The sequence below is a fragment of the Mustela nivalis genome (genome assembly GCF_964662115.1).
Source record: "Mustela nivalis genome assembly, chromosome: X".
Lineage (NCBI taxonomy): Eukaryota > Metazoa > Chordata > Mammalia > Carnivora > Mustelidae > Mustela > Mustela nivalis.
The window spans coordinates 113,655,839-113,680,549 of record NC_139040.1 but is presented as its reverse complement, the minus strand read 5'-3'; the positions used below and the strand labels follow the sequence as shown (position 1 = coordinate 113,680,549).

Sequence of the window (24,711 nt, the reverse complement as noted above, 5' to 3'; positions counted from 1 at the left end):
GAAATACATCTCAGATAACATAATCCTATGCACTAAATCATCTTGGTGACCAATAGGCATAGGTCTGGAATCAGTATGCTTTATGACCAACCAGTCACTTCTCAAGCATGTGCACAGGGAATCATTGAGAGAGGTTAGTGTATCTCACCTGGGGGTGATTTTGCCCACCATGGAAAATGTGACCCTGTCTGGAGGCATATTCATATATTTATATTTATATTCATACTGGGCTTTGTCATTAGCATCTGGTGGGAGGGTGATGAAGGGGAGACAGTGAAGTGCCTTTTCATTCTGCCAAGGTAGGTACCCAGGTGATTGTTGAAGTATCTAACTTAAGGAATGGCCATTACTTTGGGCAAGAAGAGACTACAGAATCATTGAAAGAATCATTGAAATAGAGTCTGAGAATGAAGCTACAAGACAGCATAGGTTTTACACATTGGGCATGAGGTGGGCGGGGCAAGCCCTAAACAGATAAAGAAGAAGAGAAACTGTTGTGGACAGTTGGGGTGTGCGTCTCAGGGTCTTCAAGGACGTGGACTAATTTGGTCTTGTAAGAGTTTAGCACCATGTTTTGAGCAGTACAGACCCTGCGTATTTGTCAAGTGACTGAGTATGCTGAATTGAAGAGAAATTAGTGGGAAGGGAAAGATGAAGGTTGGCGGGCAGGGAAGAAGTGAGATTCTTACATGAAAGGAAAGATACTGTGGATTACAAAGAAATGAGAGATCTAGGTCTTGGAGGACATCCTGGCTGTGCTATGAAACCTCATGGAAGCCCGGGTTTCCAGACTTCATATTTGTCCCTGACCTGGACCTTGTCCCTCACAGTTTGCTTTTTTTAAGATGCAGCACATAGGGATAAGGACGTTTAAATGATGGGGTCAGAAATCATTTGTCCCATTCCTCTTTTAATATCTTTTAATGCCCTCCCTCCCTTTTAATATCAGAGGCACTATTTGCTACATGGACCTAGAACTGCCTCTCTTTTTGGACTCAGCTCAAGACTGAGGCATGCCTCCAAAGAGAAGGTTTATTTATTTATTTATTTGTTTATTTGTTTATTTATTTTTAAGGATTTTATTTATTCATTTGACAGAGTGGGGGAGAGAGAGGGAACATGAGCAGGGGAAGCCGAAGAGGAAGAAGCAGGCTTCCCGCTGAGCAGGGAGCTCAATGCGGGGCTGGATGCGGGGCTCGATCCCAGGACCGCAGGATCATGACCTTAGCCGAAGGCAGATGCTTAATGACTGAACTTCCCAGACGCTCCCAAAGAAAAGGTTTTCGTAGATCACTCCATTGGTGCAGGACTTGGTGTAATTGGCTCAGACGCCCTATTATTACATTTCTGCATGACAGCTTTTAAGTCCTGTTCCTTTCGTTTTTAGACAGTGAAAACTGCTTAGTTGGAAGTGATTACATTTGTCTTTTTTTTTAATTAAAATTCAGTTAGCCAACATATAGTACGTCATTAGTTTTTGGTGTAGTGTTCAATGATTGATTCATCAGTTGCATACATTTGTCTTTTAAGTTCCTTAAGGACAGTGACATCTTGAAATGTCCACCGGTAAGACTCATCAGCATGGCTACAACAATGTCTGCAATCCAACTTTATAGCCAGTCTTGTAGTTTTTTTTTTTAATGTAGGCTCCATGGGCTTGAACTCAAAACCGTGAGATCAAGACCAGAGCCAAGATCAAGAGTGAGACACTTAACCAAGTGAATCGCCTCTGTGCTCCCCGAGTCTTACAGATTTTGAAAAAAAACAGCTTTATTTTTACTAATTTCACAAACATGCTTCTGTTTTCTCATCATGAATTTTTTAAAAAGATTTTATTTATTTATTTGACAGAGAGATCACAAGTAGGCAGAGAGGCAGGCAGAGAGAGAGGGGAAAGCAGGCTCCCCTCTAAGCATAGAGCCCGATGTGGGGCTTGATCCCAGGACCCTAAGATCATGATCTGAGCTGAAGGCAGAGGCTTAACCCACTGAGCCACCCAGGCGCCCCTCTCATCATGAATTTAAAGGAGGCACTGCCATCTATGCATACTCAAGCCAAAAATCAAAGACTTATCTTTGGTTTTTCTCTCTTTTCATTACTTTCAACATCTCAACCCTTAGTGTGTCTTGATTCTACTTCCCTTCCTGCTCTGCTGCTACCACCTTATCCCTTGCCCCTGGGCTGGTGCTTCTGCTCCTCCTTCCCAGCTCTCATCCCAGCATCTGTAAGAATGCTTATCATGTAGTAGAAGTTCCTTGTGTGTTGAATAAACAAACTGTGAAAGTTATTATTGATTGAGGGGGGAGAAGAAAAGTTACTATGATGGGTACTATTCTTTACAGCCAGCTGGCAAACTCACCAACCTTTAGACCCATCTGACTGAAACTACACATTGTCTCTGTGATGATAATAATCGTGGTCACAGATTTGTTAAGGCTCATCTTTTTTTTTTTCCTCCCCTCACCTGTGACAGGTTCTTGACACTCATTTTTAGGATCATAAGCAAAGGGTTTAGAAATGGTATTGGAGCCAGGAAAGCAGGTTGCTCCTCTTTGGCAGTCTCTTGGACAAATCACCATGGGTATAAGATACATCAGGTAACTCCTTGGACTTTTTGAGGACTGACTGGGTGTAACTATGAAATCACTACAAGGTCTGTGGGGGACGCTAATCTTTTGGGGGCCATGACCCATTTGAGAACTGGCTGATAGCTGTGGATTCTTTACCCAGAAAAATGTGCATATATACATGGATGCAGAATTTTGTAGTCCATTAAGGGGGTTCATAGATTGAGCCGTAGCTCATAGCAGGAGTATGTGTAGTTTGGAAATGTACCTTCAAAATGATGTTGTGATATATGAGATAGGTTAAAACATCTATTTTTTAACTATAACCTACAGGAAGTAACATGGCAAAATATTGGCAGGTAGGGATATTGCAGAAAAGAGATTTGTTTTTTTCTGATACTTAATTGACATCACAGCAGAGTCTTAAGGGGTAGGGAATTGTGAGGGTTTTGTTTGTTTGTTTATCAAACCAAGAAAATGAGGATATTGGCTGGCTTTGCCTTACTCTTTTGTTGAGGAGGCAGAGGAGCATGGAACGTAAAGCTGCCATTGCTGCAGACCTTGTGCGCCTCTTAACCCGGAGCGTGGGACGTAGACAAAGCCGCTGAGCCTCCGTGGGCCCAGCAGCCGATGGGCAAGGAACTGAGGGAGGAAGCGGGTGGGTGTAGGCACAAGATGGAAGGAGAGAAATTTCTTCAGTATCTGCCCAGGTTGAATCCAGTGCCCCCTCCCACCCCCTGGCCACTGCTTTTTCTTCTTGCCCTGTTTTAGTTTGTCTTGGCATCTCCATTAAACAGACACACCAGCAAAGGAGATTGTCCTGTTGGCTAGAAGTTCTTGCAAAAACTTGACTATGTTTTTTATTCCATCTCCTCTGGAGTTAAGGAGAGCTCTTATTTCCAAACTTACACTCATGGTTTCTTGTACTGCTAATGTTTTCACAATCTCAAGCTGGCTTGTTTTTGATAAGTCACTAAAGCAGAAGGTATTTTGTCCCACTACCTAAGCAGTAAAAGCAAGTATGTAATGCTGTAGTACCAGAGTTGTGGGGTTTTTTCTCCTGCACAATGTATTAACTAAGCAGAAAATTTAAAAGAACAAAGACAATAAAAGTAATGTTTGTTAGTGGTAGTTTGAGATATTTCAGGAGAGATGAGATGTGAAGAAAAGCAGTGGCCATATTTAGAAAGCTGCCTCAAACCCAAGAGTATCTATTGAAGTAAACTTGATGACAGACTTTTTTCCTCTTCATGAATCATTGTATTCCTATAAAAGCGAAAATTCCTCTTCATCTAAACAAACGGCTTCCACATCTGTTTTCTTGGTTTCTCAAAAGGGTGTCTTTGGCTTGCATTTTTTTTAAAAGTGTTTATCTGTTTAAAATGAAATATCGTCAAAAGCAGTTTATACATCAAAATCCAAGTTGGTCTTCAGCTTCTAAGAATTAGTCAAGAATGATCTGTTGGTAATGGTGGTGGTATAGGGAAAAAAGAACACATTCTGTATTCTGCACTAGGTAAGTCTCTCTCACCATACTCTTTAAGTCTCGTTGATTTATATTTAAGTGTACATGGCTTTTGGCTCTGGGGACTGATCAAGTAGTTAACTTTGTCATTGGTAGCCCATCCCAATATTTCAATGCTCTGGGCTCTGAGTTCCGAAAATAAGTATTTTCCAAATTTGTAGCAGGGGAATTAATTTGTCGGTCCCATTGACTGAGAACTGACCTATAGTGAGATTGTTTTCTTTAATCCTCTAGTCAACTTTCCACACTCTGTCACTAAGAGAAACACACTCCTAACTGGTGTGTGAAGTGCCGTTGCGCTTTTCTAAAGCCCTTTTTCAGTTCACAGTCACTGGTGAGTCTGTGCACCCCTCAGGGTTTTGGGTTTTATCTTTTTTAATCTTGAGCCTCTTCTTGTGTGACCCGCCGCCATGCCCTTGAGCCCATCCTGCCTTTTAAAAATAAAGAATGAGGAGCAGCTGAAGTGCCAGCCCTTTTGCAGCTGACAGGAATCTGATCTACCGCTTGGATTCTTTATCTGGGTACCGGCATGCCAGTGGTGTGTGGCTGGTCTTAGCCATGCCATTCGCAGTCACAGGCTTTAAGAGGGTGGGAGCAGAGGGGGTTGTCTTCAGGAGAAAGAAACATCTTTCTCCACAGGGACAGGTCGGGAGAGTGGCTGTGGATCGGCACATGGCGTCCTGCTGCAGGGCACAGTGGGATTTCTGGGACCCGATCTAGGCGATTTTCTTTCAGGAGGTGGTGCAGGCCTCCTCCCACCCCCTGAGCTACAGCTGTCTGTTCTGTCAAAACAGTAGCTCGCTCTGAGGTCGAAGGTCCATGAGAACTGTGAGACATTTGATGTTATCAAACCCAAATTAGCAACAAAGGCAACTTAATCACTTATGACTTAGTTTCTCTCAAAGGGTGTGAAGAATGTTATTTGGAAACCGAGTGGAACCCTCCCCTCCATAGCTCCTTTTTTTCATTTGGACAAGTATGAATCAGAACTGCTTCACAGATGGCACCAAACTTGCCTTAGGAAAGAAAGAACTCCCTGCCCCCTCCCAGATGCAGGAGAGAGGCAGGAGAAGGATGGCTATGCAGGAGCTAAGGGAGGCTCTTCTGGAGTGAATTGATTGATGTTCTGCCTTCCTTTTGAGCCTATCACCGCCTTAAGGAGGGGAGCCAGTGCCTTTGGCTGTTGTGATTGCTCATAAAAAGACAAGTTGCTCCCCCTTCTTTGACCTCATTTGGAGGGTTAATACAATTATTTGTATTAGGCACTAGCCACCTGTTGGGATCGGTCTCATTAAAGGTCAGCGTGTGGTGCCTGGCTGTCGGTGGCAGCCTGTGTCAGATTTGCCAGCGGCCACTGGTGTGTGTGACACCTGCCAATTGTGACAGAAAGAATGGAGATCTGATAGCTGAAAGGGAAAGGAAGGTGCTAGAGGAGGAATGAGGGATCGGGGGTCCCAAGGAGCACCATTACTGTGCTTTGGCTGCTGGTTTGCCTTGTCTCTCTTTTCTCCTGCTGGCCCTTGAGCTCAGCCATCCATTTTGATGGATTCTGTCTGCATGCTGACATTGCTTTGATTTGTTCATTTATTGCATCTCTGTAGAGCATTGGATTTCTTACACCTGAAATTTCTCACATCCCCTCCGTTGAGCATCTTAGCTTCCATTTGCCTTCCTGTCCTCTCCCTTCACATGCCCACAGGCATAGCATATTCATCACTTCCAAAACTGCCCTTAAGGTTCTGCTCCCCAACCTGCTCCCCTTCCTGGATTCCCTGTCCCAGTGAGTGACAGCACTGTCTACCCAGTTGTTAAGCCAGGAACACTGGTTTCATACTTGACTCCTCTACCTCTTCCTTGTGCCCCAAATCCAACTAGTTGCCGAGTCCTGTGGATTTCACTTCCTAAGTGCCTGTGACTCTCCAGTGCAATAGCTACCGTGCTGCGTAAGCTTCACTACTTTTCCCAGGATGCCGCCCCCGCCCCCGGCTGATAGGTATGCTCCACATGTTTATAGTCAGAGAGCCGTCTTTGTCAGTCCAGTGGTGTCACTTCCCAGTTTAAAGTTGTTACTGTGGTTTACAAGGCCTTTCACAGTTGAGCCTCTCTCCTGCCTTCTCCCTATTTTCCTGAGCATTCTAGCCTTAATCATACTTTTTTATTTTTTTCTTGTTGCAAAAAAAAAAATCTTCTATAATTTTTTGAAAGTTTAATGTCTTTTAGTCACCACTGAGAATTTCTCTCTGTCCTTTGGATCCTCACCAACATTCTTCCTTCGTCCTCCTTTGCCTGTTACTCCCTGTAACCTACCTTCCCCTTAGTACATTCTGCTTCTGTCAAGTTTTCTCAAACTCCCACCCCAGGGGCCCCTATACTCTGTGTGTGTCTGGATATATGTATATGTTTTTCCTGTCCCACATTTGGTTCTCTAATCCACTGGATATTATACAGTATAGAGGGAGGACGTTGTGTCTGAATCATTTATTTCTGTGTTCCGTTTCACCTAGCACATGAGAAGTACTTGGTAAATACTTGGTGAGTGAATGAATCAGTTCTTTTTTGAGATTCTAAGTGAGAGGAAAATTATAGTGCTTCCTACAATTCATATCAAATTCTTGAGCCTCGGCCAGATTAGACGGTGGCAGTGCAATGAAGTCCAAAAGTAAAGGTTTATATATATTTTTAATCATAAGGAGCCAAATCGTGTATAGTCTTTGTATTGATATTTTATCTTATTCGTATTCTACACCTCTATCCTAAGTGACTTTTCTCAACTTGATACTTGTTGCTTTCAGAATTTCACTGTATTCTTCCTGGAGAAAATATAGAAGGTGATGGGTTAGGAGGAGATGTGGTGCATTATTTGATTGATCCTTAAATACATTTATTCTAGAGACATGACTGAACATGTGTTTCTTACACCTGTGTCTCTGGAGAGGTGAACACAATTCCATTTCCCTAAAACTAGGGGAAATGCAGACTCATGTGCTGTGTGTTTGTCTTCAGGTTATAAGATTTTTCTTTGAAGCAGGAACCATCCATATTTTAATCATAGCTAGTTCCTAGAATCTGTTTTCTGAACTTCTAATAAATGGGAGAGCAAAGGAAGGACAGCATTTTCTTAAAAAAAAAAAAAAAAAGTAACAGCTTGCTCTAGGAGAGCATATCGAAAGTACAGTCAGTAATGGAACAGAATGTAGTATTTATCCTTGGTACTGAGCGAGGGAGTTGTGCACGCCCCCCCATCCCCACAAGGTGTTGGGTTTAAAAAGTTCTTCCTCCTCTGACCTTCCTTAAAGCAGAGAGTAATGATGTGCTGTCCCATGGCTACCTTGTCACACACCAGTCCTAAAAAGGAGCTTTCGGAAATCAAAAATGCTCCCATCACAGTGGTGACAGTAACCCCTTCGTCACTCCAGCGCCATGTGGTCTCCAGACCACCGCCTCGCTACTCTGCCAGGGTCGAGCTTCGGGCCAGGTACTCGGTCATGACGAGTGACAACCTGTTAAAGCTGCTTTTCATGGGGGCTGGGAGCTCAAAGTTTTCTAGTCACATATTCCCATGACCTCAGTTATAACGAAAATGTTGCAGATTCTAGAAAATGCTAATGTCCTTTTTAGCTGTAAGTATTATCTTGATTGCAGTGCTTCACAATTGCCCAACTTCATTATCTGCGCATAGCCAGCCTGACGCCTTCTTCTCAAATAGACAATTATGATCAATTAAGCACTTTCAGGCCTTATAGAATACTTAATTTTATTAGTCAATTATTTGTGCTTTGAAAGAGTTAATGGTAGCTACCCAAGCCATTATTAGAAATTAGTATGTCCCAAAATAGAAAGGCTATTTCCTTTGTGTATGGCACTGCAGTGGAAAATGCCAAGCATAGTTTTTACTGAGTTAAAGGGTGAGGGAAGGCGGAGTGGGGGAGAAAGTTACATGTAAATCATTTAGCCATTAACCTAATGGGTGGATTTATAAATCCTATTACTATAAGCCCTTTTCATTTCCACTGAGGCCTGGTGCATGCTTGATCCCACTAATGTAAAATTCATTCCGTCTAAGTGATTACTGAAGTAAGACACTTTGAGTCAATTTTAATCAGGGTGTGTGAAACTTGCCTGAGCGCCGATGCTCACGAAAGTGCGGACATAGTTCGGCCGTGTCTTAATTAGCCCCCCAGATGAGTTATGCGAGAAGTCAATCAGGGAACCAAATCTGAGCCTTCTGACATGTCCGTGTTTTTCTGTGAGGGAAATAACACTGTAGGGGCTGAAAATACGCAGCTCCAAAGAGGCAAAGATCTTCGGGCGGGGGTATTTCTAGTCCTGTGGGCATTATGTGAGTTCTGAGAAATCTGAAAGCTTGATTCTTATGGCTAATTGGAGGATCTTCAATGGTACTTATATTTAAATGAATCACACTTTCAAATCTGATGTAATATGTGGACCTTCTTCCTAGGAAAATGCATATAGGCACACATTCAAGTTTATCTTGACAGTTTCAGGGATGTTCACATTTCTTGACCTTAGGTTAATATCTCCTGTGCTGGTTTCAATCTTGGTGTCTTAGGGTTTGGGTATTTTTTGAAAATTTAGTATTTAAGAGTGTAGGCTTGCGCTTGAACTCTTGTGTCGGTGAGTAGATTCAGCTCAAGGGTGCTTTAAAGCCAACTCTATGAGCTCTCCAGGGTCCCATGTCAAATATAATCCCAAGTATGGCAATAATACACAGAAGTTCAAGTGAAGCGCAGGGGACATGAGTTTCTGAACTGGAGGTTGGAGTGGAGGAATAGAGAGTAAGAATATTGTGAAAGGAAGATATCTTTAAAGGTGAAAACAGGTTTTTAAAAAGTTAAAATGTGGGCGCCTGGGTGGCTCAGTGGGTTAAGCCGCTGCCTTCGGCTCAGGTCATGATCTCAGGGTCCTGGGATCGAGTCCCGCATCGGGCTCTCTGCTCGGCAGGGAGCCTGCTTCCTTCTCTCTCTCTCTGCCTGCCTCTCCATCTACTTGTGATTTCTCTCTGTCAAATAAATAAATAAAATCTTTAAAAAAAAAAAAGTTAAAATGTAAGGTGGGTTTTTTTAAAAAAATGCACAAGGTGAATAAATCTTTGGGGGCAAGGAGTGAGAAGACAAGGAGAAATTCACTTCTCCTTTAACAAATTCAAAGCCATAGGTTGTTGCATTTTAAGTTTTTAAGTCAAAACGAGAGCCTTGACTCGTTTAGGGCAGTAATTGAGAGATACTCATAAATATCACTCAGTGTGTCTGTTAGGGAGGAGAAGCCTATCAGAAAGCTTTGTTTATTCACCGTGTTTTATATTCTTTACACATGAGCTATCAGAAGGTCTGGGCTGTAAATTATGGATTTAAAACAAAATCAGTTTATCTGGAAGTGAGCCGTATGGGAGAGTCACTTTCAGTCAAGTTTATAATTTTTAGTTTATTTTTTCAGTGTTCCAAGATTCATTGTTTATGCACCACACCCAGTGCTCCATGCAATCCGTGCCCTCCTTAATACCCACCACCAGGCTCACCCATCCCCTTGCCCCCTCCCCTCCGAAACCCTCAGTTTATTTTCAGTCAAGTTTATAATTAATGGGCCTTTATCACTGGGACAGACTTTCATTTCTCCTGAGTGAGTATTTGTTTATCTAACATGCATAGTGCTTGAAGGTGGGGTTAAAACTGATTCACTCTTCACTTCTTTAAATGCATGCTGTGTGTGGGTTTTAATAGCCGCTTTCTGTAACCAGCTTTTGTTGTAGAGAGGCACTTACGAGTCCATGGCTTTGCTCTTCTCATGTTGGACCACTTGGGTTTGTTTCCTTTTATCAGAACTTAAAAAATAAATGTTTATTGAAGTAATTTAATAAATCCTATGTGCCAGGCATTGTGTCAGGTTTGATAGCTGAGACATGATCTCTCCTTATGATTTGCTTATAGTGTCTGTCTTAACTCCATAGTTGAGTGATGTGCTCTGGTATACACAGAGTACTCTGAGGCTACATTGGACTAATGTATTCCTCAATACCATTTAGCTGGGGAGGCCAGAGAGGTTGTTCTGATGGTATAAAGTTCCTTATAAAATAAGTAGACATTAAGTAATAAAAATAACTAATATTTATGAGCACTTATGCACCAGGAACTGTAGAAAAGAATTTACATGTGTTACATTCAATGTTCATAGTAGCCCTATTGTAAGGAAGCTGTGGTTATTGTCTCCATTTTACAGTTAAGTGTTGGGGCACAGAGAGGTTATATTGTGTGCTTGAGGTCACACAGCTTGTAAGCAGTGCTGTGACGCTTCGTACTTAGGTAGTCTTTATCAGTCAGGGTTCTCCAGAGAAACAGAACTGATTTGGGGAGTGTATGTTTGGAACAGAGGTAGAGAGAGACAGGAAGGGAGAGAGAAAGATTGATTGATTGATGAATTGATTTTAAGGAATTGGCTCATGGGATTTTAGGGGCTGGCAGGACTGAAATCTCAGGGCTGGTCAATAGCCTGAAGACAGAAAGCACATGGGTCTGCAGTTTCCTTGGGGGGCTTCATTCCTTTCTTGCTTAAGGCCTTCAAATGATTAGGTGAGGTCCACTCACATTATGGTGAGGATAGTCTGCCTGACTCAAAGTCTACTGATTTAAATGTTGGTGTCATGTTAAAAAAAAAACACACCAAAAACAAGACAACCTTCACAACAACATCTAGACTGGTGTCTGACCAAATAACTGGATATCACTGCCCTAGCCCAGTTGATACACAAAATTAACCATCACTCAGCCTAACGTCTGAACCCATGCTTTGGACCACTGTGGGGAAACAGCATGTGAAAAGCACAGAGGCAAGAAAAGAGCCTAGTGGCTTGTTCAGTGAACTCAGCATATTTCAGGAGGGCTAAATTGAAGGGTGCATGTGGGACATATTGGAAGGTAAGTTGGGCCTCAACTATATCGTGAGTCTTGGGGCAAGCTAAGGGATTTAAAATTCATTGCAAGAGTATGTTTTAGAAAGAACTGGCAAAGCATGAAGAATGGTTTGAAATAGTGATCCTGGAGATAGGTAGGCTGAGTGAGTGGTGAGAACTTGAAGGAGGCAGAGCACATCAGCAGGAAGAGAAAATCTCTTGTGAGACTTATTAGCTTATTGGATTAGAAGGGAAGTCGGTCTTTTATTTCAGTTCGAGGCTCTTAGGGAGGCCATTTATCCTGTTTGGAGCTGGGGAGGGTTTGGAAGAGATGGATGGGGTCTAGGAGGAATCCTTATGGGACAGACAGTGGAATATGTGCTTGGAGCAAGAAAATGTTGTCATTCGTGTCACTGATTCTCAACCAGGGGCAGTGTTGTCCTCCAGGAAACATTTGGCGATATCTGGAGACCATTTTGGTTGTCACAGCTGGAGAGTCTGTGTGCACGCCTGCATGCATGCTACTGGTGTCTAGCGGGTAGAGACCAGGGACAGCCTCCCCATGACAAAAAATTCTCTGGCCTAAAAAGTCAATAGTGCTGTGGATGAGAAGTCCTGAATATATATGAAGACGATGTTTATGTGTTCTCCTGGTGGAGAGGGGGAGATCTCAACAGAGGATGTCGAATGTTTTATATATGGTAAACATACACTCACTTATATTAAGGGCATTAAGCTATATGCAGACAACTTGTGAGACCCTAAGTATTTCTGTTTATTTTACAACCACATAGCCCTTGAAAGTAGCCTAGAATATAGATCTATACTCTTATAATGCTGATGGTCATTGTTGGATGTATTAGTGCCTCCTTTAACTAATACTAAAGAAATGAGTGTGGTTGAAACACAAAACAACCAGATAGGAGGATAGAGGTGTTTCTACATGTCAAACTTTGGATTCTAGAGTTTTAGATCTGGGAGGAGTCCCTGCCTCTTCATTTTTTAAATGAGGATGCTAAGACCTAGAGAGGGAACCCAGCTGGCTCGCAAATCACTTAACTACTAATTGGCAGTTTAAACTAGTACTCACGTTTCAGACTCCTACTTTTCTTTAAACTCATATTTGTATAATGCTTTATCTTTGCTGTCTGTGTTTTCAGCATGGAGTTCTTTTTAGTTCCAATAACTCAGGGACCTAGGTGGTACTTTTTCCCCAGTTTTAAAGAAGGTAAAACTCAGGTTTAAAGGCAGTAAGGAAACCAGACAGGAATATTAAGTAGTAGAAAATCTGAGTAGGGCGCTTATTAAATCCATAGTCTATGCTCCTTGAGCATCTTATAGAGAAGACACACACCTGAGAATAACATGGAATAGGAAAATAAGGAAAAGGCAGTGAAATGTAATGAAGATGAAGTAAATGTGTGCCAAGTGAGAGAACTGAGTAACACAGAGTCCTGCTTGGAAACTGCCGAAATTGGGACTAGGAAAGCTTAGATAATGACTGGATTACCAAATATCATAATATTTATATTTCTTCTACTTTTCTCTTCCCTATCCTTCAAAACCATTCATTTTGCTACCCCTGTTATGCTAATGTATTTTTTTTTAAAAAAAACCTTTTGCGTTTAATTCTCATTTTATGTCATCGGTAACAGAAGAACCCTAAAGCCATTGAGATTTCAGTTGTCATTCTGTTCATGCATTATTTGTTTAGGATTTGACCTCACCCAACATTTTTTTAACTTACAGGATTTCTGTTGCATTTAGTGTCCGTATCATATATCATCAAAGTGGGTTCTTATTGTTAGTAGATGTCACTGTAATAGACCTGTGCTTTTGGAAAAGGAGCTTGAAGCTTTTTTTTTTTTTTTTTTTTTGGCAATGGATAATTGGTGTTTTCTCACTTTCATTTAGTATTTATAAGCACAGTTTTAGTCTATAGCACCGTTTAAAACCATTTCCTATCCTTTAAATGCATTGTCACACACACTCGTATTCTGTCCTGACAAAAAGTAAGGACCCCAGCTTTATCCCCTCCTTGGCAGAAGTAAATACGCACAGCAGTAGAAGTTGGTCTTAGGTCTCTGCCGCTGATAAACCTGGCGTCATAAACATGCTCTTTCCGCTTAGTAAACCACATTGTGGGTGTATTCCTGAATACATTATTTTCTTTAGGAAAGAGTTCTTTTAAATACACTTTACATTTCCTTTTAGTCCCCACCACCCTTCACCAGCCTTCAGAGGCTCAGATTGGGGTTAAAACACTTTTTCGTATTATTTTAATTATTGCTCTCCCCACCCCCAGCCCCACTCCTTTCCTGTTTCCCCCTCCTCTTTTCCCCTAACGGCACTGTTCTGCAAAGCCTGCAATGATTGATATGATGGCAGTGCTGTCATTCTTTTTAACCAAAAAAAAAGTCATTTTTGTTCTAGTTATTTTAATAGAGTCCCATTAAAGATGTATTGCTGACTGAAATACCGGCACGAAGGGCTCTCACTGAGCTGAGCCCAGGAATTAAGAAGTCAGGAAATCGGCTGCTGCATTGCAAGAGAGCCTTGTGTGACACCGAATCTCCTGATTGGGGAGATCATTACTGCTATTATGACTCGACTTGCGTAGGAATTTTAAATTCCATCTGAATGTCAGTAATAACCCTCTTAGCAAATTATCCTGAATAAAATCACGAAGGCATTTTATATAATAGGTGTTGAATTACTGGATAGATTTGCTAATTAAATACTCTTTGTTCTGCTGCAGTTGACATTACAGGGTAAGATCTTGAACAATTATTCTCAACAGCTGTACTTTGTTAAGGGAAAAATTAACCACAAAGTTTATTTTTTTACACTTGAAGTTGGCAGATTTTTGAAATGTGCTTGAAAAAATTCCATCATCCAATTGGTAATGAGTAGATAAATATGCAGGTGTTGCTGTGAAATCAGATAACTGCAGACTGCCTTATTAATGAATTTAGCAAGCCTTTATAGCCCTGTTTTCTAGCTGTTGGCACTTACAAAATGATTTTCTGTCAGAATGGGTAGCTTTGATATTAGGCTTGTCAATTTGAAGTGAACTTGGAAACGGACATCTGGTGGTCACTGTACCATGTGTCCAGTAGACTTTTCTTGATACCTGTGACTTCTTTTAAAAATCCATTTCCCTTAATGGGGAAAATACCTGTGAGGTGTAAGTTTTCGACTATTGGCTTCCAGAACAGTCATGTGGTATGGGCTTTTTAACAAGGCAGTGAAACATTCTGAAAAGAAAAAGAGACATAAGGTCCAGCTTCTAGTTCAAACTCTTGACTAGTTCTGTTATTTTGGGTAAAATCACAGGGCCTAATTTTACTCATCCATAAAATGGGGTTTGTAATACTGCCCACCCCTTAGGAGTATTCTTTCAGCGTTTTACAAATAATCATTCCTAGGTCCTGTGCACTAGGCCCTGTGCTTCATACAAAGAATTTGGTAGCCCACAGGATATCTAACAGCTGAGCCCTCTCCAGTGAGCAGTTTGAATCAGGGGTGGCTTTTGGGCGATGCTGCTAATGAAGCACTTGGATAAACCTTCATCTGGACAGAGCACTGTGGTACCCACCATGTATAAGTGCTTAAGAAGAAGCACGAGGGGTCAGGGCCAACCTGGTTGTAGGTTGTCACCTATAGAATGGACTGAAGAGTTGACGTGCTGTGGTGAGGACCTTGAACCTGAAATGGAGCATAGTCATTAGCTATTGTTGAGGTCCCCGGGAAAGACGGTGATAAAGCTATCCTCAGAAATTGGTGTAACCTCTGTGGAGAGCTATTTGGCTATATCTGTAAAAAATTTGAACCCATATAACCTTTGGCCCAATAAGTCTTCTAATAGGCGTTTTATCTTGTTACTGGCATTTTATTCATGTATAAAGATTATTTGTTGAAGTGTGGTTATAAAGGTAAAGATCAGAAACAACCTACGTGTTTATTACTAGAACATTGGTTAGATATATCATGATCAATTCACACGACGGAATACTGTATAGCCATTAAAAAAGAATAAGGCAGCCCTGTATGTGTAGATGGGAAGTCATCTCTAAAACAAAGTATCAGGTGGGAAAAAAGTAGTTGCAGTATAGTCTTTATGTTTTACTTCGTTTTCTACCATTTTTGTGCAAAAGATCCAACACCAGTTTTCTTCTGTCAAAGAGAAAATGGTTTTGGTAGCAGCCCTCAGCTCATGCGTGGAAATGCTTGTGAGTTGGGGGTGGGAGAGAATAGAGAGCGGGGAGGATCTGAAAGATGAAGGCTACCAGTACACTGGGAGGTGCGCTCAAGGGTGACGTAGTGGGTTTCATCCATGGTGTAAAAGAAGAGTAGAGGAAATTGGTTCCTGCCTATACCGAGTTGCAGTGAAAGGTTGACAAGCTCTGAGGTATTTTACTTAGGTAATGGTTACCTTGTGGAGTTGTCTGTTGTGATGAGGAAAGCAAAGCCTGGTGGGGTGGAAGTGGGGAGGGTAAAGAGAACTTGTGATGAGCACTTCTGTCCTCACTGTGATTAACTTGCTTGATCTCATTATTGCCCTCTTCCCGAAGGGATTGTCAGATAGTCTCCCACAATGCATTTCCCTGCAATTTAGATGTTTACAAGTGAAGATGAAGTGGAGGAGAGTGAATGCTTTTTAGGAGTTAACTGAATTTCGGGAAAGTAATTGGGATTACTGTGAAACCCATCAGTCACCTAGCAAATGATTTTTTGAGCACCTGTCACATGTGAAGCCTAGAGTTAGACACAAACATGTGCTCTGACCTCTAGGAGCTTGTGGTCTAGTTGGGGAGGGTACAAACTCTCAACTGAAAACTGTTTTCCGAATGGGATTGTCATGATTGTCTTAGGCTAGTGGTCCTTAGCTCCGCCTGCAACATGAATATCTGGAGAGCTTTTTCAAAAAATTGCTGGGGCTGGTATTGGTATTTTTTTTAAGATTCCTCAGGTGTTCCAGTCTCTACAGCTACTATTAAAACCATTGATAAGGGGCACCTGGGTTGCTGTCCTTTAAGGGTCTGCCTTCAGCTCAGATCATGATCCCGTGCTCCCCGCTCTCCATCTGCCTCCACCTCTTCCCTCTCTGCTCATGCTCTCTCTCTCTTTCTCAAATAAATAAAAAAGTAAATCTTAAAAAAAATTGGTTAGCCTAATCCATATTCACCACCACCCACCACCCTCAGGGCAAGCGAAGGGCTTTCTTCTCTAAGAACATAGGACAGTGAATGCCTGAAGAAAATAGGAGACTGTAATAAAGGAGAGGAAGCAGTGGAAGTGGAAGTAAGGGGTGGATGTAAAAGATAATTTAAGTTCAGGGTTTATGGGGCTCTGTAATACACGTCTCCAACCTGCAGCTACACGGGCCTAGGGGCAGTCTTGTTTACACATACGATCTAGACGTTTATCTCCAGTCACCAAATATTTATTGCACCCCACCTTTGTAGTGGGCACTCTGCTAGATCCAGAGAATGTGTGAAGGTCTACTCCCTGTCTTCAGGAAATTTACAGTCTTGAGAAGAAATTGAAATCTGGTGCATATATATTTATTTTTTCCACTTTTTAAGATTTTGAGTACCATGGGTAAGAATTGCCAGATTTGAAATGCTCTGTTAAGCTTTTGTTTTTCAGTCATGCACTTTTATTTAAATATCAGTAATGAGAATAGTTTGCCTTTTTACCATATCATAAAGGCATGTTTTTATTATGCATGTTTATTAAAAATAGATCTTTACATTAATCTTAAATAGATATTTACAGTAGAGCTGCTTACTTATTTCTGGCTAAGAATCAACATAGAGTCCAACTTACTTTTAGATTATGTTGATACTACTGTTATTTTTAGGGTTGTGGTTAGAAAACCATGAAGGGCTTTAAAATGTATGACCAGTCATTGGGTTATATATCTCTGTGTGTACCTACTTATGTTTATGGTTTTGTAACTATGTAAAGCATTAATCGTGACTTTTTCTTTCATTTAGATTTTGATGCATACAAAGGAGATGGTACAGAAGGTAATGCTGAACATTTTCATTATACAGTGACTTATAAGTGTCATACATTGTGACATTTTTGTATTCAAGGAAAATTGTAACCCAAACAGACTGGAAATGGCTTCTTAGAATGCCTGGTTTACGTTTATAATCCCTCCTAATGGATTATAGCTTTTTTCTTTTACTAACACTGATATGATCTAGCCGCTGCTTGAAGCCTATATGTGAGTGTTTCAAGCAAATTAGTAACAGTGCTAATTAGAGTTTACTTCCAGGCCTTAATACTGTATGTGCTCTAGTGTTGTTTGTTATGATTGATTTTTTTTTGGCATTCTTCATCTCCTACTGAATACTGTTTGAAACTGTGAAGAATTTCATATGGATTTGTGCCCCTGAATTTTCAAAACCCATTATGTTTCTGCTTTATAAATTGCCATGACCCCTAAGCTTATGGTACAGTGGATAAAAATAGACCCCTACCTTCCTAGTTTCTTCTCCTCCTTTATATTATTCAGTTCCAGTTTGTTTCCGTTGAAACCAGACATTTCCCCTGCTCCTCTGCTCTCTGTTTATTTTAAGAAAATTAGCTAGATTTTCTTAATGTGACAGAGGCTTTCCTTTCTAGTTTATTAGAGCTTAATCTTTGATTGTACTCCTCTGACAATATGGATAAGAATAAACATAAACTTTTGAAAAATCAATAGAACCTGTAATTTCTGTAGTATAGAAAATCTCGAGTTTCATTGTATATGATGATCACTGTGTTTTTGTTGTTAAGTTTTATAATTTTTGCTTTTTCTTAGATGAATCTTGAAGTTATTTATGGAGATACCGATTCAATTATGATAAACACCAACAGCACTGATCTGGAAGAAGTATATAAATTGGGAAACAAGGTGAAATAATTTGATGAAATTATCTTTTAGCTACTTTTCTGAATTCTCTTTTAACATGGAACTTCATAAATTCACGTATGTACATGCATGTTTCTGAAAATAAGCTTAGTGCTTCTCATTTCCTCATCCTCTTATTTTTCTTAACCTCTACTCCAGTTATTTGTTTTTAAGGGTAAAATTCAAAGGAGAATATTTTTTCCTTAAGTGACAAATGCATTTTTACTTTGTAAACAGTGTGAGATGTTTTCATTTTGTTTCTAAGTCTGGTGACTGTGATGTCATACTTCTGTGATGTTGGGCTTAGGCCTCGCTACAGTGATATCTCTGACTCTGGGTGTTGTTCTGTGTCTCGCAAGGGGGTTCACACTGCTTCACATCCTGTGATCTTCTGTGTGTCTCCTTTCTGATAAAAGAAGAAAGTGAAAAAAAATTTTTAATTTTAATTTTAATTTAAAATATAGGGATACCTGGATGGCTTAGTCAGGTAAGCATCTGCCTTCAGCTCAAGTCGTGATCTCAGGGTCCTGGGATGGAGCACAGAGTCAGGCTCCCCGCTCAGCAGGAAGTCTGTTTCCCCCTCTCCCTCTGCCCCCTCCCCCTGCTCATGCTATTCTCCCCCTCCCCCCGCCACCAAATAAATAAAATCTTTTAAAAAATAAAATTAAAATATGATCATATTTATACTTGTCACATTATCATGCATGGGGAGAAATACATTTCTAGTAGTAGTCCCATGGGTTTTATATGCTAATATGGATAAACACCTATTTACGTACATGTACACCCATTAATAATTTTTTATAAGAGTACTTAAAATACATTTAGAAGTCATCATTTGTCACCTCCTAATTGCAGTTTACAGTTAGCAAGTGTTTCTTTAGTACTTGCTATGTTAAGATCTTGTCCCAATAAACTAGAACTAAGATAACACCTTACAAAGTAACAACTTCCTGCCTTTCTCCACTGGTATGTGTGAAATATGACTTGTAGGCTTCACCTGAGAACAGGCCTGTCCTGTTGTCCTCATAGTGGACTTCAAAAGCTGTGTATTTTCCCTAGGGGTGATTGGCTGTGCCTTGAGACTATCAATAAAGAGCAGGTGATTGGTCATTTTTTTAACATATAGTTATTTCCTTATATGTAAGATGCTTTGGGATGTACAGGAAGATCTTAGACATTATTTATTTTTAAGATTTTATTTATTTGTTTTAGAGAGAGAGAACGCATGCACACAGTGGAAGGGGAGAAGGAGAGAGAGAGAGAGAGTCTCAAGCACACTGTGCACTGAGCGCAGAGTGTAATACGGGGCTCCATCCCAGGGCCCTGAAATCATGACCTGAGCTAAAACCAAGAGTCAGATGCTCAACCAGCTGAGCCACCCAGGTGCTCCTTAGACATGATTTTGATAGTGAAAGTTTTACTTATTTCTAGCCACATATCTACTTATTGGACTATCTGGTCTCTAATTCAGTTGTTCGAAGGTAAATACATATGCATTTAGTTTATACATTCTAAAAGACTATTTCATAATTTTTGTAAATTTCCTGGGGCGGGCCCTGCCAATTCTGTCCTTTGGTTGAAATGGGATGATATATTTATATTACTGTGGTTTTTTTTTTCAGTCTGTTTTTATCCCTGTGCTCTTTCAGTGGTTTTGTATCATACGCAACATAATACTGTGTTCTATATCACCTGAGTAAATGCCTTCTAATCTTGATGAATTCAAGTTGTGTTTAGATTAACTTCTGGGAATTTGTAGCATGTTCATCTTGTCCATGGTAGATGTTTGAGAAGCTAGTATTAATGCTTGAAATTTTCACAGGTAAAAAGTGAAGTGAACAAGTTGTACAAACTGCTTGAAATAGACATTGATGGTGTTTTCAAGTCTCTCCTACTGCTGAAGAAAAAGAAGTACGGTGCTCTAGTTGTTGAGCCAACGTCAGATGGGAATTATTCCACCAAACAGGAGCTGAAAGGGTTAGACATAGTTAGAAGAGATTGGTGTGATCTTGCTAAAGAGACTGGAAAGTGAGTTCAACTTTCATTTTTGCTTTTTTTGTTGTTTGTCTGTAAAAATTTCGAGTACTAATGACATGGGGAGGATCTGTGATTCAGCCAAGCTCAAGGACACAACTTCTTTGTTATTGTTGTTGTTGTAATGTTACATATTAATGCTTCTCACTTATTTGGAGTGGAATTTCTGAGGTAGATTAAAACTTAAAGCTAAATTTGCTCAGTAAGAGGTACTCGCTATAAGATACATCTTGGGACTTGTAACTCACAGTGAGGGTAAACCTTCATATTTTAGCTCTCTACAGAGTTGGTTTCATTGATGTTAGCTTGTGTCTGTTTTGTTTTGCTTTCATATTCTTATTAGAAAGTGCCTTGTGGGGGCGCTTGGGTGGCTCAGTCATTAGGCATCTGCCTTGGGCTCAGGTCTTGATCCCAGGGTCCTGGATTGAGCCCCGCATTGGGCTCCCTGCTGGGCGGGATGCCTGCTTCTCCCTCTCCCACCCCTCCTGCTTGTATTCCCTCTCTTGCTGTGTTTCTCTCTGTCAAACAAATAGATAAAATCTTAAAAAAAAAAAAAAAAAGAAAGAAAAGAAAGTGCCTGTGTTATGTTCCTGAATCATTGTAGAGCTTCTTTAGGAACATAATTGTTAAGATGTTCCCATGTTGTGGCTTAAATATTCTGGGATTTATAGTGGACCATGGACTGAGACTTTGTTCTCATCCGTATCATTTGTGTGTAAAGGTTCTTAGGAATCTCTTGTAAAAAGAAAAAATAATAAAATTCTTACTAATCTTAGGTTAGTTTAAGAGCTAGTTCTCAAATACCATAAGTACCTCAGAAATAATAAATGTCATGGCTGATCCCCTAGCTTTGCAAGGGAGGCTGGAAATTGTGATGCTAAGGCCTGTTTTTTTTTTAAAGGGTCACATTAATTTATAAAGCATCCATTTAGAAAAGCCTGAATCGTTAGCTATTTAGTGTACCATCTTTTTAGATATTCTTGTTTGATGAGCCTACCCAATTCTGAAAACAAGAATTTTTTTTCTTTAAAGCAAAATTTAAATTAATTTTAATATTGCCAAATATTCACACTTTTTACTTATTTTCCAGTCTTCTTGCTTTCAAGTTGGGAGATTGAGCAATTGTTGCTTCTGCAAAACTGCTCTTGATTAGGCAAAGTTGATCATCCAACTATAGGTCACTGTTAGCCTTTTATGAAATGAAGTTTGAAATGCTTCATTGCCCCCAAATGTACCCAAAGATGAAACTACTTTGTATAGACTGCCGATTAGAGTGTTCTCTTCAGCTTTGTGTTTTCTAAGAAAAGATGCATCATAATAGAAGTAAATTTCTCTGAGTTAGAAATGTATTAGTAATTAAAGCTATACAAATGTTTTTGTCAGGGTTCTTTTTCTGACAAATTATAATGCAGCTGTCAAACCCTCGCTCTGCATTTTCTCAGAAATGGATAAAATATTGGCTTTTTTACTCCTTTTCTTTTTCCCCTTGTTTTTTTTTGAGGGGGTCTGGTAGAATAAGTTTTTCAGGGATAGCGTAAGGTTGGAGAACACTGAGGAATATAATGAAGCTGAAGAAAGAGAAGTTTGAAATCTTCGGGTTTTAAGAAATCTGCATAAAGAACTATATTTCTGCTTACCTAGCTAATGGTCATCTCAGCTTGGTGATATCAGAGATAATATCTTGGTGCTTTATGGGGAAAGTGAAATTTTTACTTTTAAAATTTTTAACCTATGAGTAAAGTATAACTGCTTGTGAATTTTGTAATTGCATATGTACAGTTGTAGATGAAACACATACCTTTCTCTATCCACATTTTGTATGAAGCCTTAGCTGCTGCATTAGAAAATGGTCTGTATGTTTAAGGGCAAACCTGACATTCCAAGGTTGGTAAACCTTTGGTAGAGTTAATGTTAAAAAACAAATAGTAACGGCCTTTTGGACATTCACTCTCATGTTAGCTTTCAGTACAGCTCTTGTCCACATGTTAATCTAATGGCATTTATCTTCCTTTTCTCTCCTTTATTAATAAAGTATAATATTAAAAAAATGAATCCCTCTCTTTCTTTGCAGCTTTGTCATTGGCCAGATTCTTTCTGATCAAAGCCGAGACACTATAGTGGAAAACATTCAGAAGAGGTTAATAGAAATTGGAGAAAATGTGCTAAATGGCAGTGTCCCAGTGAGCCAGTTTGAAATTAACAAGGTAAATGTAGCATTTATTGCCGAGCCCAGCTGCTGCCATGTGTTTTTCGCCTCCTTCAGCTAGTTGAAGAACCACCTCATCCTTGCAATTGGAATACATTCTAGCTGGTGATGAAAGCTGCTTAACCACTAACTCGCGGATGGACCATTAGCACACCACTCTTCCTCTTCCAGCCGCTGGTGCCGCCATGTCTCTGGGGGCCTTCTCTCTCTGTTTCTTAGTTGATGGAGGCCTCGTTTCAAGAGATTCTGTGTAGTGATGTAGTTGATGTTTAGGGGACTAGAGAGTATTACCTTCTCCATAGTCGTCCTCATTTATAGTTGTTTGGGAGGATAGGCCTGTAAGCTTAGAGAAAGATGGAGATAGAGTGCCTGAGAGAGAGAGAGAGAGAGAGAGAGTGAGTGTGTGTGTGTGTGTGTGTGTGTGTGTGTGTGTGTGGCGGGGGGACATTCACAGAAGGTGATCCTTAAAGGTACTGCAATCAGAATGCTTTTTTTGGGACATAGTTCTTTAGAATTAAGATGGCGATAGCATTTTCTTTATAGCCAGAAGACTTGTGCTTTTATTTTCTTTTTCAACTGTGTAATTTAGGCTTGATGGGCAGTCTTAGTTGTTGAAAATGAGGAATAATTTTCCTTACCTAATTTGAAAAATAAAACCTTGGTTTCCAAAGTGCTGTGTAATATAAGATGTTAGATTGCAGATTTCCTCTCTTCCCCCCATTTAAAAAGAGTACCCTTACATATTCAGAAGCTAATTTTGTGAATACTGTTTTACCCATTTTGTGATAAATAGATTACATTGTCAAAGCTGATACAAAAATGGAATTTTAATGAAAAAGAATCTAATGATGACATTAAATAGAAGACTTAGGGTTAAAACTCATTCATGATACCCCTGTGCTAAAGTGATGCTTGTCATTTTTGCATGGTTCCTTACTCTTGAAAACACATTTTTACATTGAAGCAATCACAATATATATTATTTTGAAATCTGTTTTTATTTGACATAAATAGATTGCTCCACATTTCTATATTATCTTTAACAAGGTTATATTTATCTTATATTTCACTGATATATCTTTATTTAAAATTTCTGTTTGATTATTTACATTATTTTGTATACTGGAAATCACTGTATTGAACATCTTTCTTTCTTTATCTTTTTCCTTTTTGATGAATTATATTAGTTTAGGTTCCTTGAAGTGAATTATTTGAGTTAAAAGATAAGTGTATCTCTATGGTTCTTGCTAAATTGCTTTATAAAAGGGTGATACCCATTGATAAGAACAAAATGTGTGTGCCAGTTTCCCTACAGATTTGCTCCTATTGATGAGCGTTCACTGGTGATAATGTCACTGGTGATATTTAAATGAAATAGTGTTATCATTATGATATGAAACAGTGTCTCACTGTTGCATTTAATTTGCATTCCTTTGGTTTTCAGAGAAGATGAATATTTTCTATGCGTATCCTTAGGATTAGTGTTTATTCTTAAGTGAGTCATTTGTTTCCTACACCTCTACTGTGAGGTCTTTAATGTCACAAAAGAAGACCTTCATTTCTACATGGAAGTACAAAAAAATAGAAGTAAATATAGTAAGAGGACATGTACGTTGGCACTAGCTCTTCACTTGAAACGATGCAGTGTTTACCCATTGGCATGGCATCACTTGGGACATCTAAAAAGTGATTTCCTTTCCAATTTTGTTTGGTCTGTCCCAGAAATGTGCATGAGTTAGAGTTATGACTTCAGTCTTCTTTTGATCAATTTTTGCATCGATTTTGTAGACTATATCCCTGACATGATCTCTCTTCTTAGAAATGTGGGCCCTCCTTAACAGGGGGTTTCAGGCAGGAGTTGGGAAGGCTGAATCCAAACATGACCGCATTATTGGCAGAAGAACACTGAGCATGTGTCCTCTAGGTCAGTGCGTCCACACTGTCATCTTCTTACAGGAAGGATGCCACCATACCCTGAGGCACTGGCAATCTCCCAAGTGCTAATGAACGGTCTGCAGACAGTCTTGTTATTTTGAACTTTTTACCACTGAAATTGTCAAACTTACTACAAAAGTAGAGAATAGTATTATGAATCCCCATGTGTCCATCATTCAGCATCACTAATCATCAATTTATGGTGACATTATTATTTATAATAATAGTAATACTTAATGTGATTAGGACTGTGCCCTTCATTTTCCGTGGCAGAGCTAAAATTGTGACTTACTGTCTTTATATTCTCCATTTCACTTGATGTAGTAGCTGGCAAATAACAGTTGTTCAGTAAATATTAAAAGAATTCACTTGTTTTTCTACTCTTCCCATTCATCAAACATGGAGTACTTTTTATGTGCACCATGCTACATTCTGGGATATAAAATTGAATAAACAAATCTTGTTCCATGTTTTACAAGATGGAAATAGTCTTTCAAAGATATTTACTGTCCCATATTTTTATATTTCTTTTTTAATAAAGAAAATGGATTTCTGCAGTGTTGACAGAAGTGCAGTGAGTTCTGATGAAAGGACTATCTATATCATAGTTACTCCTAAGTCTGTTTATGG

The 24,711-nt window shown here is 39.8% G+C and overlaps 1 protein-coding gene across 3 annotated transcripts in view; it reads left to right on the top strand.

Moving 5' to 3' along the window:
• The window catches only part of POLA1 (DNA polymerase alpha 1, catalytic subunit), a 307,687-nt gene that overhangs the window by 105,173 nt on the left and 177,803 nt on the right, over positions 1-24,711 (top strand). For all 3 annotated transcript variants that reach the window (XM_082718245.1, XM_082718243.1, XM_082718244.1), the window contains 4 exons: positions 16,999-17,031; positions 17,814-17,906; positions 19,729-19,934; positions 22,012-22,144. In XM_082718245.1, the coding sequence (XP_082574371.1) occupies positions 16,999-17,031; positions 17,814-17,906; positions 19,729-19,934; positions 22,012-22,144 (465 nt within the window). The remainder of the gene's footprint in view (positions 1-16,998; positions 17,032-17,813; positions 17,907-19,728; positions 19,935-22,011; positions 22,145-24,711) is intronic.